General features: G+C 42.0%; 2 gene segments (V, D, J or C); both read right to left on the bottom strand.

The window, feature by feature from the left end:
* LOC106021008 overlaps positions 1 to 18,655 on the bottom strand; it is a gene marked incomplete in the record, with an annotated part of 314,407 nt that extends 295,752 nt beyond the window's left edge. Inside the window, 2 exon segments of the C gene segment in view lie at positions 18,098 to 18,404; positions 18,503 to 18,655. Coding sequence covers positions 18,098 to 18,404; positions 18,503 to 18,548 — 353 coding nt within the window.
* LOC121139210 lies at positions 9,756 to 10,403 on the bottom strand. The segment is given in 2 exon segments: positions 9,756 to 10,209; positions 10,292 to 10,403. Coding segments are annotated over 2 exon segments (474 nt in total).
* Positions 18,656 to 20,088: the final 1,433 nt, after the last annotated feature.

The raw sequence follows: 20,088 nt of genomic DNA, 5'->3' as shown, positions 1-20,088 counted from the left end.
ATCTTTTGGATATATGCCTAAGAGTGGAGTTGCTGGTTCTTTTGGTAGGTTTATTCCCATTTTTCTGAGGAATCTCCACACTGATTTCCAAAGTGGCTGAACAAGTTGGTACTCCCACCAGCAATGGAGGAGTGTTCCCCTTTCAACATATTCTGTCCAGCATAAATTATCGTTGGTGTTTTTGATTTTACCCATTATGACGGGAGTGAAATGATATCTCAGAGTTGTTTTGATTTGCATTTCCAGGATCGCTAAGGATGTTGAGCACTTTATCAAGTGCCTCTCAGCCATTTTAGACTCCTTTATTGAAAATTATCTTTTAGTTCTGCAGCCCACTTTTTAATTGGATCCTTTGGTGTTTTGCAGACTTGCTTTTGAGTTCTTTTTAAATTTTTGAGATCAACCCTCTGTCAGATGTGGGGTTAGTGAATACTTTTTCCCATTCTTGGGCTGCCTTTTTGTCTTGCTGACTGTGTACTTTGCCTTATAGTTTCAGAAGGTCCCATTTATTAATTGTTGATCTCACTGTCTGTGCTACTGCTGTTATGTTCAGGAAGTCGGTCCCCTGTACCAGTTCGTTCAAAGGTACCACCCACTTTCTCTTCAGTTTCTGTTCAGTGTGGCTGGATTTATGTTGAGGTCTTTGATCCATTTGGACTTAAGTTTTGTGCATGGCGGTAAACATGGATCTATCTGCATTCTTCTACATGGCAGCCTACAGTTATGCCAGCACCATTTGTTGACGATGCTTTCTTTATTCCATTGTTTATTTTTAGCTTCTTTGTCAAAGATCAGATGTTCATACATGAGTGGGTTAAAATCAGGGTTTTCTATTTGATTCCATTGGTCTACCTGTCTATTTTTGTGCCAATACCAAGCTGTTTTCAGGACTATAGCTCTATAACAGAGCTTGAAGTCAGGGATGGTGATGCCTCCAGATGTTGCCTTGTTGAGCATGAGTTGTTTTGGCTATCCTGGGTCTTTTGTTTTTCCATACAAAATTGATTATTGTTCTTTCAAGGTCTGTGAAGGATTGTGCTGGGATTTTAATGGGGATTGCATTGAATCTGAGGATTGCTTTTGGCAGGATTGCCATTTTTACTACATTGATCCTACCTATCCAAGAGCATGGGAGATCTTTAAATTTTCTGAGGGCTTCTTTAATTTCTTTCTTTAAAAATGCAACGTTCTTGCGATACAGGTCTTTCACTTGTTTGGTTAGCGTTACCTCAAGGTATTTTATGTGGTTTGTGGCAATTGTAAAGGGTGATGTTTCTCTCATTTCTTTTCAGCCCTTTTATCTTCTGTATATAGTAGGACTACTGATTTTCTTGAGTTGGTCTTGTAGCCTGCCACTTTGCTGAAGTTGTTAATCAGCTGTAAGAGTTCCCTGGTGGAGTTCTTTGGGTCATTTATGTAAACTATCATATCATCTGCAAACAGTGAAAGTTTGACCTCTTCCTTCACAATTTTTATCCCCTTGATCCCCTTTTGTTGTTTAGTATCTTTCACCTGTTACTTGGAAAAATACCGATGTTTCACAGAGGAGCTGTGTTTGGCATTACACCTCCGCCATCTGCTGGCCAAGGGTGCTAACTGTATGTAACATTCCCCAAACTAATTGCAGGTGGTAAGCGTCCTGTATTATACCATGGCAGATAATTTAACACTGCAGAACGTTAGAGATGTTATTGTCAATGTCATGGATTATTTATTAGGAAATAATTATGATATGTGTCTAATGCTTGCGTAAACGTCCTAATACATATAATCACATGGAAGAGAGTAATTAAAAACACAGACAATGGGGAAATTTTGTAGATGATTCAAAAATTAGAGTCAAATATTCAGGATCTTCAGATAAATGAGGATTTGTCCACCATAGCAGATAACTTGGAACCAAAACAGAACAACCTGCAAGATATTTTAATTCAATGTCCACTGGATTTATGACCAAAATAGAGTCCAGCCAGGAGGAAGTTACCAAATTACCAGGGACAATTCATTCTGTGTCAAGAAAGTGGCCATTTAGTAGACAGAATGATGTTTCTGGAAGGCAATTTACATGCCTTTCAGTCCTCTAGGGAGGACAGTATGAAGTTCTTGGACTGATGTGGCTCTGGAACCAGGCTGGCGGGAAGGCTTCTCACAAAGAGAAGCTTCTCTTTACAAATGGTATCAGAAGTGGGATTGACTTTCCAGGTAGAATGACAAAACCTGTAAAGGAATTTTAGAAACAGAAGAACTGAGAGAAGTACAGATTTTTGATAGCAGCATTTTTCTCAGGTGTTTTGCTAGGGACAAGCTGAGATTCACGCGGCTTACTGGAGTCTTTCTGACTCGGCATAAGAAGAAAAAAAATCAGCCAGCAAGGTTGTTATAAGAGACTCTGCTAATGATTGAAAGGTGTATATGTACAGCTGGAAGTGGCAGCTTTTCCTGGATGTCAGCATGGACTGAGGCAGTAAGCTAGAATCACACTTATGCCCGCCATTTTGAAAAAAAAAAGGCAGTTTAAAACAGCCACGGTTTTACCGATAAGACCTGTGGCCAGAAAAATGTAAAGATTTACAGTAAAGTCAGACTTGGATGAACAAAACCTCTAAAGGTTTACACTGTGTTTAAAAATATACGTGAGATTGTGAGAGAAAATGAAACGACAAAGTGGTAAATAAATAGAAAAGCCGGCGTTGTGGTGGCACATGCTGGTAGGATTTACTCCAGAGGCAGAGGCAGGCAGATTTCGAAAGAGAAACCCTGTCTCAGAGAAAAATAAATAAAAGTAAAATAAATAAAGTAATAATAGATAAATAAACAAGTCACGCAAAGATGGAAAATACACAGAGAGTCTGGATACTGTATGCTATTATGTTTTTGAGTTTTTTAATTGCTCAGGAAGGAACAACTGCTAAAGTACACTTGATTATAAATACTGCTGAATTAATTCAACTTATATCTTTTGAAAATGCCTTGACTTCAAAATTTAAGTATAAGGATATGTTACTTGGAAAAGGAGATTTTGCTTATGTTTCTACAGAAAATGAAAAGCTGAGGATTCCTTCCAGTCTTCTGTGGTTTGATGAACCAAGACCCCCGGAAGCAGTGGACCAGGTGTTCCAACAACTGAAACAGCTGAGATGATGGAGCTTTACAGACCACTGAAAATAAGGACTTATACAGGTTTCTGAGTTTTGTCATGATCCCCATGTTATGAACAGCACCCCTTCCAGCACAAAGCAGTTTGGAATGAGCGACATCCTAATTGCCATCTTGTTTATAAATCTTTGTTTTCATTTACATGGTATTGTTTACAATTGGTTAATGATCACAACCAATCTGTTTTTAATGGTAAAATGGGAATTATGGTATGTATATTGTTTTTCATTTAATGATACAAATTCAAGGTCAATTTTGTGATGTGCATATTTCTCCTCTTGATTAAGTATTGTGCTTATACTGATCTTTTAAAACGTAATACATAATTGAATACAGACTATAGATAGTTACTTATAATAGAATTTATAGTTAGGTAAGTTAGGTTTTCTAAATATACAGAAATATATTTGAGATAGATAAACAGTCTTCAAACCTCTAAAAGACCTTCAGAAAATGGCATTTAAAATGGTTTAGAGTTTTTCTTGACAATGAGAAATGTCTGCTCCTGGCAGCACCAATTAGGTCTGAGGGGAAGATGGGCATAGAAGAAACTCGTTATGGAGTTTGCTTTCAACATGGCAAGATTAGATATTTGGGCAAGAAACTGCTCTTGCCTAGACTGTTTAATTGTTGCTGTATAAACTGGACATGCAGGACCCACCGGAAAGTGACTGCTGAACTCAGTCTTACAGGGTCCCTGCTTCATGGAAGAGTCTACAAGACTTTCTGCAGGACAAAGAAAAATGACTGACAGACTGCCAACGCAGATTGACAGTTTGAAATTTCCTGCTTTGCTGAGAAATCTTCTGGACACATTTTGGCATATAGACTAAAGTTTGATGCCCCAATGTTACAAAGGAACTTGGGGTGACTGTCCAGGCAGTAAGATGTCTCTGTCAATCCTAGTGTTTATATATTACCCTTCTGTGGTCTTTGATGGAGTTGAAGACACATAGTTATAATTATAGCTTTCCTTAGTTATGATAAAAAGATAAGCTACATATAGAACTTTGGACTCACAAGGATGAGATAGATGATATTTTCTTTAAATCTTGCTAAATGTTGATAGACAAAATATTGTAACTATGTTCTTACTTGATAACTGTTCTCTTTTATATTATTTGACTATGTTAAAGTTAAGACGTCTCTTTTTATTTAAACAGAAAAGAGGAGATTTTGGGGGGAAGTCCTGTGCATTTGTCAATAAGGCACTGCTGGCCAATAGGAATCTAGATAGGTGGGACTAGGCGTCCAGGAGAACTCTGGAAAGGAGGAACACAAGAGTCCAGATGGAACGCTATGGGGTAGGAAGCCCGGAAACTTCTCCGGTAAGAGACATACTTAGATTAACAATTATGGGGTGATTACTTAAGTCAGAGCTAGCCAGTAAAAACAAGCAAGGCCAACAGCTTCATAATTAATACAGGTTCCTGTGTGCTTATTTGGGACTGATGCGGCTCTGGAACCAGGCTGGTGGGAAGGCTTCTCACAAAGAAAAAGGCTTCTCTTTACAGAAGGAGGTGCTCAGATTGGTCATCCCTTTCAGATAAGCTTAGGTTTAGATGGGATAGACATGCTTAGGATAGAATATGGGCAGATTATAATTTGTTTATCATGTTCTGTGTATACATGCTTTATACACCTTTTCTAAAGATTCACTTTGCTCATCCCGTTTTGCCACCGGCCATGTAGGCCTGATGTTCACAGTGACATAAGACAACATGACAGAGGATCCTGTGTGTTCAGGACTGTGTGGAGTTGTTCAAGTCACTGTCGTGTCTTCTGTTCTCATGATTACTAAGAATCAAGGCAATTCTGTCTCCAAAGTTTCATCACACACTCTTGGTGTCACTTCAAGACTTTCGAGAGAAGCCTCAGCATCTGATGTGGAGACTCTCTTTTCTTATTTACAGTTCCTCAAGTCATGATCCATTAACATAGAGCCCGCAGCCCACACAGCTTCTCTGAATGACACTTCTGCAGTTCACACATGAGACACCAGGCTGTTTGGTCATCAGGAACAGAGAGCGACAGAACAGGAACTCTGGAGTCTGTGTAGGCAGCAAAAGCACCAACTGTGAAAATCAGAGCACTCAGTTACCTCTGGGAAGGTCTGATGAGAGATGGAACGAGGACTGGAGCTGATACCAGCTAGGATGAGCACACCGGGGTGAGAATTCTATGTTTTTTAGGGTGTATCACACACCTATAGAGGAGTCATTAGCTTGGACTTTGAGGTGCAAGGTAATATTCACCATGATGCAAATGTTTAAAAGTAAGATCTTGCAAAAAGATAATAACTTAGCACTTTATGGGGTCCTATTAGTTTAGAATTAGGAAACTTGGGTGATTTCTCCAAGCTAACTGGAAAACACATTAATTCAGGGAAATTGTGGTTTCTCTTTCACAAGTATAGAAATACAGAGGATGAAATAATTTGGTTTTTTAAAAATCCCAAGCTGTCTTACAGAATTTATAGTCAATGGGGTCATAATTTCAGACTCCCGATGAAGTATAAAAGTGCATGTATGCATATATATGTGATGAAATGTATGTATGGATATATAAAATTAATGTGGTGATTTGTCTGATAACAAGAAGCAATTGGATATTTTAGAAGTTTATGGGGTAAATAGCCAGGCTTGAGGGTTATGTTAACTGAAGTAATAAAAAGACAGAATCCCTAATTGACAAGAAGCAGGGCATGCTTGACGATGTGAAAGGCTTGCTTTGTGGTGAAGATCACCATGGAGAACAAGACATTATGGGCTTTTCACCATGCCTTGTTGTTGTAAATCGTCAAGAAAGGGAAGAGAATAGCTCTGAACAACCTGTTCAGTTATGATCCAGAGAACACCCACCACTTCTTTCACAATGGAAACCACACATGTTGTGTCTCTTAGACATCTGTGCCCACTTTGGGGTGTGAGTGGCAGCGGGAGAGACAGGTCTTAGCATTGGTGAGCCGACCATCTTGCGCATGCTCTGATGGGCACACACCACTATGAGTGCTGTGTTCTCCTTTTCGGTGTTGTCTTATCTCTTGAGAATATTTTTCACAATTATGTTCAACGTGTCACATCTTGGGGTTGTCTCATTTTTCATTTTTCTTATAGGATCTTACAAAAGTAGGAGAGTAATTGCGTGATTTTCCTAATATTTTGGAGAACTGGTATGAGACACCCTTAATCAATAAGTTTTATGCTCTGGTTACATAAATAATAGTGTTCACATTTTGTGTGACCACTTGTGTTGTGAGATTGCTTTATCCATGATACTCTCTAGAGGAAGCCACTAAGAAAAGTCACTCTCAAAGAGAATGCCTTCTGGGTAAAACTACACATTACCCACAATTATCTTCTATTTCAGAAGTAAATTCTTGTACTTGTGTTCGTTCAGTCATGTCTTAACTTTTACCTAGTGGACACGTGAACACTCAGTTAATGACCATGTGACAATGACTGTACAGGACTAAACACAGAGGATCCTGTCTGTAAACTGACAGAGGAGCCAACAGTTTCTCTCTCATGGCACAGACTCTCAGCATCTTCTGGACATCAGTTACCTTTTAAAATAACAAGAAGGAATATCCAGCTGAGCCCTAAGTCCATGGTGAGTGGTCTGGGTTCAGTGATCATCAATAGAATGATGAGGACTTGGAAATCCAGGGTTGGACTCCTCTGCCAGAGCTGCAGGGTCAGGGCAGGCCTGGTTTTCATGGGCACAGAGAAGCCTTATTTGCATGTCTTCCTTCTTTACCAAGTTCTGGTGTTGGAACCCTGGTGGAAGGCAGTTTTCTGAGCAGATATGAGACAATAAAAACACTGATGACACTTACAGAAATTGACCACATTTCATTTAGGTCTCTCTTGTGCAGTTGCTCAGAACATGCTGTGTTTCCACACTGTCACGGTTCCTTAGTTCACATGTGAAATTACAAAGCTCCAGAAACAATTGAATTTCTAGATAGGTGCTCAGTCTTCTTCACTGTCTGTGCTGGACATGGCTTCTCCCTGACTCCATGATGTGGACCTTGGGCAGGGTCACACCTGCCTCACGAGGCTAGCAGAACTCATTCTCTGTGGTGGGATCCCTTGGAATTCTGCTGAAGTTTAGATTTTTATGACACAATAGTGTCCTCAGGACATGAGAGGTTTTCAAGTGTGACATCCCTTGTCACTGTCACTCTACTCATCCTTGCTTGATAAGGAGACACGTTTCTATTTGCAGCAAACTCACTTGTTTTGCACCTGACATTCTGTCTTTGATTCCTTTACACTCCCAATTTTCATTATCTTCCTCGCCCTCACACCAGGCATCTCATGACTATCTTAAGTTTTGCTAGTCTAATGTTCATTTCTTCCAATCAACACAATTAGCATACCTCGTATTTGGACTAAGGGTAATGATGACCTTCTTAGTATCTGATCCATTCCCATGCTTCCCAACTACTCATCTCTTTTCTCTGACCACCCCTCACTCTTGCTTCTATGTCACCATTGCTCCCTTGCCCTTGGTCCTCTTTGTCCCTCACTGAAAATGTCTTCCCATCCTAGGGTTCCTGCGTTATTTCCAAAACCTGCCAAACAGAAGGCAGGACACCCAGAACACACAGTCTATGTTCTGAATACTACAACAGGCAGTGTCTGTCCTTCCCAGTCTCTGTTGCATTGTTTGACAAATGTATTTCCAGCTCCACTCATATCTTTCCTAGGCTCTCTGAGAGCACTGGGAAAGCAGAGGTGAAAAGAGCCTAAGAGTTGGAGCATGAGGAAGAGGGCTGTGAAATTCTGAGTACTGGACATGACATCGTTATCGTGGTCATCAGCTCATCCTAACTGCTGTTTTCTGTGTAAGTCCTATCTAAGTCCACCACCATAGTGTAGGATACTTCCAATTCTTCCGTCCAACTGAGGAACTGTTGGGTATAAGTGGTTCTTGGATAGGAAGAATCCTTTTTTTGAGACAGTGTTCATTGGTAGATGTCCTGTTTTGCAGTGCTTGTCTCCACACATGTGGATATATGGGCAATGTTAACTGGCCTTTAAATGTCATGAAGTTGTTTGAGGCTCATCTGTTGGGGAAGATTTCATTTTCGCATTTAATTTTTTTGTGTGTAATGTTCACAGCCCATTTAAATGAAGAAGAAATTAGTACTTGACAAATGCAGAAAGGTTTAGAGTAAAAAAAAGTTAATAAAAATGCATAACGAAGACTCTGGTGTGACCTAAGTGGGTAGACAAGGTGATCCCCACTAACTAGAATGGTGGCGACAGCTTTTATCACACTTTATTTCAAGTGCTACCCTGTAGTACCATAATAATGAAACCAGCATGGCACCAGCACACACACATTCATGGGGGGTGGAGTCTGGGCGAAGGGTCTGCGAGTATGTGGTGATTTTGGAGGTACAAGAAGACAGAAATGATAAGCAGTACTACTACATGGGTTCCTTTAGGCCTCTGGGAAGCATCTGCCAGGTAGACATCAGGGCCCTGAACATTTGTAATGCAGATGAAACTGTAGAAGAGGTGCAGAGAAATATAAGGGATTATGCCTGGGTTTGGAATTACAGACAGGGGCCAGTAAGAGTTGTAAATTTACTACTTAGATTTCCTGGCCACATGGGGAAACTGCATGGTCACTGGCTGGTGGAAACATCACCTAAACTAATCTTAACAGAGAGCACCCGTGACAAGAGACACGGAACACTCGGGCAGGGGCATGTGGGACTTTGGGAGATCCCTTAAGAGAGATATCCTGGGGTTGAAATGTGCATGGTCAACCACTGCATTCCTGTCCTGACCAGGGAGACAGAGGGAGGGCCCTTGGGAGTCTGTGGGTGTGATCTGGGGACTCATAAATATAGAGAGAACAGGAGAAGGAACACAAGACACCAGTTAGGCAGTTGATGGTAAATTATGGATTCCCTATAGGTAAGGGGCCTGAGTAGGAACAGGGGTCTAATTCAAAGAGATCTGGACAGTCCACTCTTTCCATCTGGCAGGACATGAAGAGAAAATGTCACATGGATTTCCTTCAGCTGGAACCAGCTGGGATTGCACACCTTTGGCTTCGAATTTTCTTATCTAAAGGCACAGAACACATTTGCAGATGAGTCATGATTTGGGACATTGACGTGAAAGGTCATTTCTACTGAGAGAGAGATACATAAAACTGAATCTGTATAAAATAATAACCACACGATCTGTTATAATTCCTGTTGTTTTAGAAGAAGGAAACAATGTACAATGAAGTTTTCAAGGCGTCATGGGAAAATAGCATTATTTCATGGAAGGGGCAGGTTTTCCATTATACGCACACCCCAAATGAAGAATATCAATTATACATTTCTCATAATGGCAGTCTGCTGAAGAAATACATGTATATAATGGGATGCATATATTAAGAATATCTACAGTTATATGCTGAGATGTCTAATAACAATATGCATATAGACAGCAGGCAATTTGTGAGGAAAATCATTTGTTCCGGTGTGTTTATTAATAGGAAGTTCAATAGAACTTGACCATTGGCGGAACCTCTAGAGGATTCCCCTGGGTAGAAAGGAACCCACAGGTTCTTTCAACTAAGCACATGGTTTTATAGCACAGCCCAGTATTTTCTAGGACCTGAAGTAACTCCTACTGTTCCTATAGTCTCCGTTGGTCCTCAGCGGCCCATCCTGGTCCTGAGTGTCTCTGCAGGGAGGTTTCTGTTCAGGATCACACTGGATTTCAGTCACTGTGTGTCTGGTACAGTAATACATGGCTGTGTCCTCAGTTTGCACATTGTTCAGTTTTAAGAAAACTTGACTGTTGGAGGTGTCCCTGCTGATGCTCATTCGGGATTGGAGAGCTGATTTATAGTATGTTTTCCCATCATAACCTATTAATCCCATCCACTCAAGCCCCTTTCCTGGAGGCTGGCGGACCCAGCCCACACCATAGCTGGTTAATGAGAACCCAGACACAGTGCAGGTGAGAGACAGGGTCTGTGATGGCTGCACCAGGCCAGGTCCTGACTCCCTCAGCTGCACCTGGGACAGGACACCTGGGGACAAACAACATCACCATCAGTCATACATCCCATAATGACATGCCAGTGTCCCTCTCCTCAAACCCTGCATACTTACAGCTTGGAAAGGTCACCAGGCAGAGGAGCAGCACCAGGACAGCCATGCTCTGCTCTAGGCTGGAGTGAGAAGGAGATGGGGCTGCTCAGCTAGGCCTGGGCTTTCATTCTGAGCCTGAGGCTGCTTTGCATTGGGGGAGGATCCTGAGAGGATAAAAGGAGGCACAGGGCAAGGTTTTCATTTTTCCATCCTAGAGACTGATGTTTGTCTTGTGCAGGATGTGAAGACAATTTGTTCATAACACTCCATAATAATCAGTAGCCTGTAACATGGTTGGAAATTCATATAAACGAAAGTAATAATAAAAGACAGAGAAACCTTAGTGGTGACAGGTAGTGAAGAGGAGAAGAGGACATGCTTGTACACTGGAAACTCTATATCTTGAGGTAAGCATCACCATAGAAAACAACAGAGTGTAGCGCTTTTCTCCAGGCGTTGTTAATGGAAATCACCATGGAAGGGAAGTTCAGAGCTGGAACCAAACTCCTCAGTTGGGACTCAGAAAATGTCTGTCTTATTTGGCTTATGAAGCCTCACGTTTATCAAAACTTATTTCTTTTTCCCAATTGTTTTCTACTGTGAGTGGCATGGTGACACTGGCTTATCATTATGGAGTCACCCATCCTGTGATTGTTCTGATGGCTACCCACACTATGACTGTTCTTTCCCTTGTTCATGATGCTGTGCTGTTAGAACAATATTTAAAGACATTCTTCTCAGTGTGTTTCAGCTTGGGATTGACTGATATTTTTATTGTGGTTACTAAATTTTGGGAAGCAGTATTCCAGAAAGAATAGCACGTTTCTCATACTGTATCTGGGAAGTTGGAATAATTCCAATTGTTGGAGTGCTTTTTGTCTTTGATTATCTCTTAGAGAGTTTGTGTCTGTAAGTTGTACTGTCTTACTTCTTTGGATTATCTTCTTCATGAAACTTAATAGAAGGAAGTCACTAAGGAAAAGTTGCTAGAAAAGGTAACATGTTCATGATCATATCCATCATTTTTTAAATTATCTTCTTTTGGGAGATGGATCCTTATTTTTTTAATTGTTCAGTTCTAATTTACTCCTGCATGATGGACACATGAACAATCTCTTAATGGGTCATGTAGTAAAGACAGAACCTGCCTATCCATTTGTGTGGTGATGAGATTCCTGTCAACATAACACAAGCTAGGGTCATCAGGGAACAAGTAACTTTAGGTGGAAGAAATGCTTCCATCAGTTTGGTCCGCAGGCAAGTCTGTGCTGTGTGTGGCCTTGTGGGAGGGAAATGTGTTACTGGTGGTGGACGTTGAGTTTTCAAATGGTAAGCCTGGACAATGATTCTTTTGCCATGTTCCCTGCCATGGTGCTAATGGACTAGACCTCTGAAACTGTAAGCAATACCCAACTAAATGCTTTCTTTCATGATAGTTGCCGTGGTCGTGGTGTCTCTTTCCAGACTAAGACAACACTGAAAGAAAATTTCAAAGAATTAACAAAAATATTATTTGAAAACTAGTAAAAGGAATCCAAAGGAATATTGATTTCAAACTCTATCTACAAAGGATACCAGGTGACAAAATTAGAAATATTTTACCTGTCAATCCCAGTTCTTTATATACTTTATATACTCCCATAGTTCGCAATGACCCCCCCATCCCATCCTCCATCCACTCCCCAGGGAGCTTGAGGCCTCCCATTTGGAACCACCAAAATATGTCAATTCACTTGTGGCAGGGTCTAGGTTCCCCCACCCTCTCTGTATCTAGGCTAAGAGAATATCCCTAAATAAGAAATGACCTCATGAAGTCCGTTCATGCATTAGGGATAGATGCTGATTCAACTTACAGAGGCTGCCCAGTGCTGCTAGCTGACAACCACATTCAGGGGGACTGGTTTGGTTCTGCGTTGGTTCCCCAAATGTCAGACTGTGGTCCATGAGTTATCACATGCTCAGGTCACCTGTTTCTGTGGCTCTTCAAGCCTTGTCTCAAGTCCTCTGTTCATCACTCTTCCCTCTCTGAAACTGGATTCCAGATGTTTGGCAGTGAATCTCTGCTTCTGCTCCCGTCAGCTACTGGATGAAGGCTCTAGGATGGCTATTAAGGTAGCCATCATTCTCATTACATGGGAAGGGCATTTAAGATAGCCTCCACTATTGCTTAGGGTCCTGTTTGGGGTCATCATTGGTGGTCCTTGAACAATTCCCTACTACCTGATTTCTGTTTAAACCTATAGTGGCTCCCTCTATTGATATGTCTCTTTTCTTGTTCTCCTCTATTCAACTCCCTACTCAATCTTCCTGATCCTACATGTTCTCTTCCTACCTCCTCTTGTTCCTTTCTCTTTCTTCTACCTCCCTCCCTCTTCCCTATACTCCCAATCAGCTCAGGAGAACTTGTTCCTTTCATCATGTCTGGGGAACAATGTATGTCTTCCTTAGGGTCCTCCTTGTTTCCTAGCTTCTTTGGTGGTGTGGATTGTAGACTGGTAATCCTTGATATATGTCTAAAATCCATATATGAGTACATACCATTTTGTCTTTTTGTGACTGGGTTACATCATTTAGGATGGTTTCTTTTAGTTTCATCCATTTGCATGCAAATTTGAAGATTTCATTTTTTTCTCCTGCCTAGTACTCCACTGTTTAATTGTACCACATTTTCTCTATCCATTCTTCAGTTGAGAGGCATCTAGGTTGCTTCTAGTTTCTGACTATTACAAATAATGCTGCTATGAACATAGTTGTAAAGTGTATTTTTCCCGCCAGTCACCTGGGCCCTGCCATGATGTCTGAACCCAAAAATATCTCATGAGACTCTATATTAATTATGAAGCTGTTGGCCATTTCCTTTGTTTCTTACTGGCTATCTCTGACTTAAGTATTTAACCCATAAATGTTAATCTAAGTATTTCTCTTACCGTAGAAAAGGGTCTGGATCTCTTACTCTGGCGGTCTACATCGTGTCTCTCTCTGCCTCTCTTTCCCAGAATACTCCTTGACCCCTAGTACCAACTATCTTGCTACCCTATTGGCCAACAGTGCTTTATTCAACAACCAATAAGAGACAGAGTTACAGAATGACATCTCCTATCACATAGATGAACAGATGTCCTTGCTGTATGAATGTGCATCCTTTGGGTATAAGCCTGAATGTATAGTGAGGTAGACTGGTTCCTATTTTCTGGAGAAACTGCCTTACTGACTTCCAAAGTGCCTGTATGAGCTTTCCCTCCCACCAGTAATGGAGAAGTGGTTCCCGTTCTCCACATCCTCATAATCATAAACAGTGATTTTGATTTTGCCGTTCTGACAAGCATAGGATGATTGTACAGAATTGTTTTGATTTCCATTTCTCTGATGGCTAAGGATGTTGGGCAATTTCTTAAGTGTCTTTTAGCCATTTTGGATTCCTCTATTGATAATTCTCTGTTTAGTTCTGTACCCCACTTTTTAATTGAATTATTTGGTGTTTGGTGGCTAGCTTCTTGAATTCTTTGCATATTTTGGAGATCAGGCCTCTGTCTTTTGTGGGGTTGCTGAAAATATTTTCCCATTCTGTGGGCTGCTGTTTTGTCTTGTTGACTGTGTCCTTTGCCTAACAGAAACTTGTCAGCTTCAAGAGGTCCCTTTCATTATTTGTCAATCCCAGTGAGTGTGCTAAAGGCTGAGGTCTTATTCCTAACCCCACACTAAACTTTATTCAAGCCCTTCCTACCTTACCTGGTCAATGGCCAATCAGTCCCTTATGTACAGAATTAAAGTCTTTGACATTCAATGCTGCCCAAAACTTCTGAGATTATCATTGCATTTGTGTACCTAAAAACCCAGGCACACCCTACAGCCTGTGTTGACCTGTGTTCTCATTCTATGACAGCATATGTTCATAATGTTATGACAGCAGGTTAATGGAATGACCAATACTGATTTTGCTGAATCAAATCACTATGCCCCTGCTCACGTGCTTAGCGCTCAATGGAGTTGTGTTGGATCTTCCATGATGCATTTTGTAGAACCGTGTTCAAGCTGAGGGAGCTCAGGAGATCGGGGCCTTGTGGAGTCTAGGGAAGACAACTTTCAGAGGTGGTGAGCGTGGGTGTCTGCCATGTCATCTCTCAGCTCTCCGAAGGAACTTTGAAGTGTTCCCTTTCCACATTTCTTTGTGCGTGTGATATGGTTTTCCTCTCTGGGGTCTGCAGAGCAGACACCCACATCTGGTGCAGTCACCATCCATGTTCTTCTCCTGTGCCACCACATCTGTCTAAAACAGTTGTGGTTAAAGAAAAATCAATGTTATGATTATACACGTCTTCATTTGTGTCATAGGGGTATCTCTCTTTTCCCTCCCTCTACCCGTTCTCTTTCCAGTTCTTCCCATGGGGCTGACAGGACTTTTCCTGTTTCCCTCTTCTCTTCTGTCCTCTCTCTGTGTCTCTTTACTTCTTTTCTGTTTCCTTCCCCCTCCATCCTCTTCTTATAAAATTTCTTACTTAAGCTCTGTCTGCCTGGCATGTTTTTTCCCATCTTTGGTCACCCTCACCTGGCATGGAATCTCTCAATGTCCCCCAGGCAAGGTCCCCTCAAGGTTTATCATAATAACTTCAACCTTTGAAACCACAAGTGCCATGGCTGTTTCCCTAATACTGAGGTCCCTTCCAAAGTATCACTTAAAGTGACAATGACAGGAAGTTCAGACTATGTTCCAAACCTATGTGCTCTTTAGGAACACACAGAAACCACAGGGAAGGACGCAACACTAACTTACTTGAGACGGCATTGCTGTATGCCCATGTTCTTGGACACTGTAGTCCTGGATGCTGCATAGAGTTCCCATTTTTGGCTGACAATATATTGAAATCTGGTATTTTCCAGACCATGCAGAACCCTCTGGTATAGTTTGGGAGCATGCGATATCAGAGCATGACTACAGTAGGAACCTTCTTCCTCATCAGATACATGGTTCTATCCTTGGCTAAGTGTCCCTGTGGAGCAGAAAAGTTAGACTACACAAAATGTGTATGTCCTATGACCCAGCTTTTTGGTAGTCATGAAGACAGAATTTTGGAGTTTAGGTCCCACTCAAGCTCTCTTGTATGGCAAGAGCTTGAACTTCAGAGCTATTCTCACAGCCCTGTTAAAGTTGCTTTTTAAATTTCTAAGGGCATCTGACCTGAACAAGGTACAGATCATCACACATGGCAATTAAAATTTTATATTCAGTAAAGGAGTCTAGCCATCTGGAAAATGCAAATGAAACCAACTCTGAGGTACCAACTTACTCCTTTCAGAATGGCTAAAATCATAAACTTCAATGACAATTTATTCTGGAGAGGATGTGGAGAAAGGGAACACTCCTCCACTGCTGTTGGGAGTACCAACTCGTACACCCATTTTGGAAATCAGTGTGGAGATTCCTCAGGAAAATGAGAATCAGTCTACCACAAGACCCAGAAATTCCACTCTTAGGCATATACCCAAAATATGCACATTCATACAACAAGGATGTCTGTTCCACTATGTTCATAGCAGCACTATTTGTAATAGCCAGAACCCGGAAGCAACGTAGATGGCCTTCAACTGAAAAATGGATAGAGAAAATGTGGTACATTTACAAAATGGAGTACTATTCAGCAGGAAAAAACATTGAAATCTTGAAATTTGTAGGCAAATGGATGACACTAAAAGAAACCATCCTGAGTGAGGTAACCCAGTCACAAAAAGAGAAACATGTTATGCCTACTCATATATGGATTTTAGACATGAGTCAGGGGAGTGCCAGCCTACAATCCCACTGCCAGAGAGTCTGGGAAACAGAACCTTCATACAGTGACTGATGGAAGCAGTGGCAGACACCCACAGCTAAACACTGAACTGAACTGGAATCCAGTGACAGAATGGGGGAAATTCTGGGAAAAGGAGTGAATACTGGGCTGGTTTAACCCACAGAAACAGTTGACCTGAACAAGGAGGAGCTCTTGGACCTCGGATTGATTGCTGAGTAGAAAGCATGGGACTGATCCAGACACCCTGAATGTGGGTGTCCGTGAGAAAGCCTAGGTAATCTATGGGGCCTTGGGTAGTATTTATCCCTGGCATAAAATGAACTTTGGGTGCCTGTCTCATAATGAGGAATGCTCTCTCAGCTTGGAATCTTGTTGGAGGGCCTAGGCCCTACCCTGGATGAAATGGGAGACTCTGGAGATCCACCATGGGGGGCCTCACCCTACCTGGGTATCAGATAGAGATTGGGTGAGGACCTGAGGGCATGGTGTGGAATGTGGGGGAGGAGGGGAGGGAGAGGTAGGTGGCATTGACATTTTTTCTCACTTAAATTTTTAAAAAAGAAAAAAAACAAAGTGAGAAATGTAATATTGAAATATGACTGTTTGAATCAAGGTGTCATATGTACTACATAAGAATTTGCCATTGTGTTGAATCATAGCATTAGATGAGAACTTTATAAAATATACTGTTTTAAATATGTGTATATATTTCTGTGTGGGTAGTGCAGTGATCTCGGAGACCAAGAGGGGCCACAGGTTCCTCTAGACTGTCACTGGTTCTGAGCTGCCCAGAGTCTAGTGCTAACAATCTCCATGTTCTTTTGTTTCTTCAAGACCTGATGCTGCTCACCACACATAATCATGTTTGCACTGAGTGATGATCTGCACTTTGTTCAGGTCAGATACCCTTACAAATTTAAAAACAACTTTAACAGGGCTGTAAAAATAGAGTATGCAGTTCAAGTTCTTGCCACACAGCAGGGCTTGGGTGGGATCTACACTTAGATCTTCATGACAAGAAAAATGCCTCATTTGGCAGTGAACAAGTTATTGCATGTACGTGAAATGGGGACAGCATAATCACTTGGACTCATTGACCAACCAGTGTGGTCAGTTGGTCAATTCCTGGCACAGTTATAGAGCTTGTCTCAGAGAATATGTGCAGACTGATAGAGAGAATCATATGTCCACACACACACATGCATACATACACATACACAAACATGTGCATACACACATGAACAAACACATGCACACACGCATGCACATAGGCATGCACACACACACATGCACACACATGCACACACACACTTGTACACATACACACACAAGCATACTTGCACACACACGCAAACATACATACTCACACACAAACTTACACACATGTAGGGAGAGATTTAAATATCTGTAGCATTGATGACTCCCGTGTGGGTGTGTTCACATGTACCTAGAACACAGAGTGGATAAACAGAGTGAGGGAGAGGAGACTCTCGCTCTTTGGGAAATTGTAGGGAGAGACAGTACTTACCCGTAACACAGCTATACGGGACTGGTCGGCGCTACGGATACATAAAATGTCTTCCTACACACACACACACACACACACACACACACACACACACACACACACACGTACATACAATGAGACAGAGAAAGACAGAAGGCCAAAAGAACAGAGGGGGCTGTAGAGGGAGAGAGGAAGATGGAGACGAGAGAGGAAGAGAGGAGAAAAAGGCATAAAGACAAAGAGGTGAGGGAAGAAAGAGTAAAATAAATAAAAAACACTGATTCTAATGGAAAATGTATAATGGAATAGATATTTGGGATCTTGTTGAATTACTACACATCACAACTGTAGAGAGAAGCCCTGAGTGTGGTGTGGAGAGGAAGCCCAGACAGAGAGGAGTCCAGCCCGGTTTGCCTCTCTGAACAGGCTCCTATGTGACCTGAGTTTCTGTGCTCTCATCGCCCCCTGCTGGTTCCAAATTTCCTACATGGAGGTTTGTGTCTGAGCTCTCAGCAGCGTTCACTCACTGTGTCTCTTGCACAGTAATACATGGCTGTGTCCTCAGACTGGAGACTGTTCATTTGCAGGTACAGGGTGTTCTGGGCATTGTCTCTGGAGATGGTGAACCGGCCCTTCACCACGTCTTCATAGTTGATGGTCCTACTGCTACCACTAATGTATGCAACCCACTCCAGCCCCTTTCCTGGAGCCTGGCGCACCCAGTTCATCCCGTAGCTACTGAAGGTGAATCCGGAGGCTGCACAGGAGAGTTTCAGGGACTTTCCAGGCTGCGATAAGCCTCCCCCAGACTCCAGCAGCTGCACCTCACACTGGACATCTGCAAACAGAGAATTCTAGTCAGAAAACTGTCATAGAATCAAATGTTTCTCTTTCTCATGTCCACACAACAAACAGTATCTCCTCTCTACTAATTACCTTTTAAAATAACAACAAGACAAAGCCAAATAAGCCCCGAGTCCATGGTGAGTGTCCTGTGTTAAGTGCTGATCACAGAATGGGAGGACCCAGGAATCCAGATCTGGGCTCCTCTGCCAGAGCTGCAGGGTCAGGGCAGGGCTGGCTTTCATGGGCACAGAGGAGCCTTATTTGCATGTCTTCCTGCTGTAGGAGGCTCTGGAGTTGGACCTGGTAAGAGGGCAGTGCTCAGAGCTGACATCAGACACACAAACGGCAGTTAGAGAAAATGACAGAGTAAATTATCGCTCGCTGTGCACTTTATTTTCATATAAAGTATTCACCACACTTTATTTACTTCCTTTTTCTTTTTATCTTTTCTCAAGTGTTCTTTTTTAAATTGATTTTATTTAAATTAAAAACAATCTTATTTTACATACCAATCGCATTTCCCTCTCCCTCATTCCTCACATTTCCCCCACCAGCCCCTGCATCCTATACTCCCTCCATCTACTCTCCAGGGTGGGTGAGTCCTCTCAAGTGGGGTCTGTCACATCATTTGTGGCAGAATCCAGGCCCTCCCCCATGTATCTAGGCTGAGACAGTGTCCCTTTATGTGGAATGGGCTCCCAAAGTCCATTTGTACACTAGGGATAGACACTGGTTCCACTGCCAAAGTCCCACAGACTGCCCAGGCCCTTAACTGACTCCCACATTCATAGGGTCCTGGTTTGGTCCTATGTTGTTTCCCCAATTGTCAGACTGGAGTCCATGAGCTCCCACTTCCTCAGGTCAGCTGTAATAATATGGAACTTTGGGTAGTATTTATCCCTCGCATACAAATGGATTTTGGCTGCCCATATTACAATGAAGGATGCTGTCACAGCCTGAACTCATGCGGGAAGGCCTCAGCTCTGCCCTGATGAAATGACAAACTCTCGAGATCCTCCATGGAAGGCCCCACCATCCCTGTGCATGGGAGCAGAGATAGGGTGACGGACTGGGGTGCCTGGCAAGGGTTCCAGGGGAGGAGGAGAGGGAGATGGGGTTTGGATCTGCATTTGAAGCATGATTTTCGATTTTAAATTGAAAAATCTTATTAAAATGATGTATGGAGGTACAGTGGGGATACAGTAATATCTGCTTACTATCGCATGTCCTGTTGAGATCTCATGGGAGTAAGCATCCATGAAGCCACTATACTGTAAGACAGAAAAACACTCCCTGATGTTTCTGTTAATATGCCCTTACATAACTACATTAGCCACTTTGGGGCACATATACTGACAATATGTACGCCTGTGAATAAGATCCCCTGGCCTTTTCCCCTTTGAAATAGGTTTGATGAATTCCTTTGATGTCAGTAGACCCTCTACCTCTCTCTGTTTAACATACTGATGGGTGGGTTTTTTCCAGGCTTTTGCTTTCACACTGCCTGTGTTTTCGATGGTTTGTTGTCTGTTTTACACAGCACCCTTCTGTCCCACTGTCTAGAAACTCAGCAGATACTCAGTCAGTGTTAAGTTTGGTTTGAACAGATACATGAAATGTAAAAGTCATGAATGGTGCCAGCCTCCACCTGTCAGAGACCCGCCTATGTTTCATAA

Source organism: Mesocricetus auratus, unplaced genomic scaffold, assembly GCF_017639785.1.
Source record: "Mesocricetus auratus isolate SY011 unplaced genomic scaffold, BCM_Maur_2.0 Super-Scaffold_15014, whole genome shotgun sequence".
Lineage (NCBI taxonomy): Eukaryota > Metazoa > Chordata > Mammalia > Rodentia > Cricetidae > Mesocricetus > Mesocricetus auratus.
Note: the sequence above shows the minus strand (reverse complement) of the source record. Positions and strands in the feature narration are given on the sequence as shown.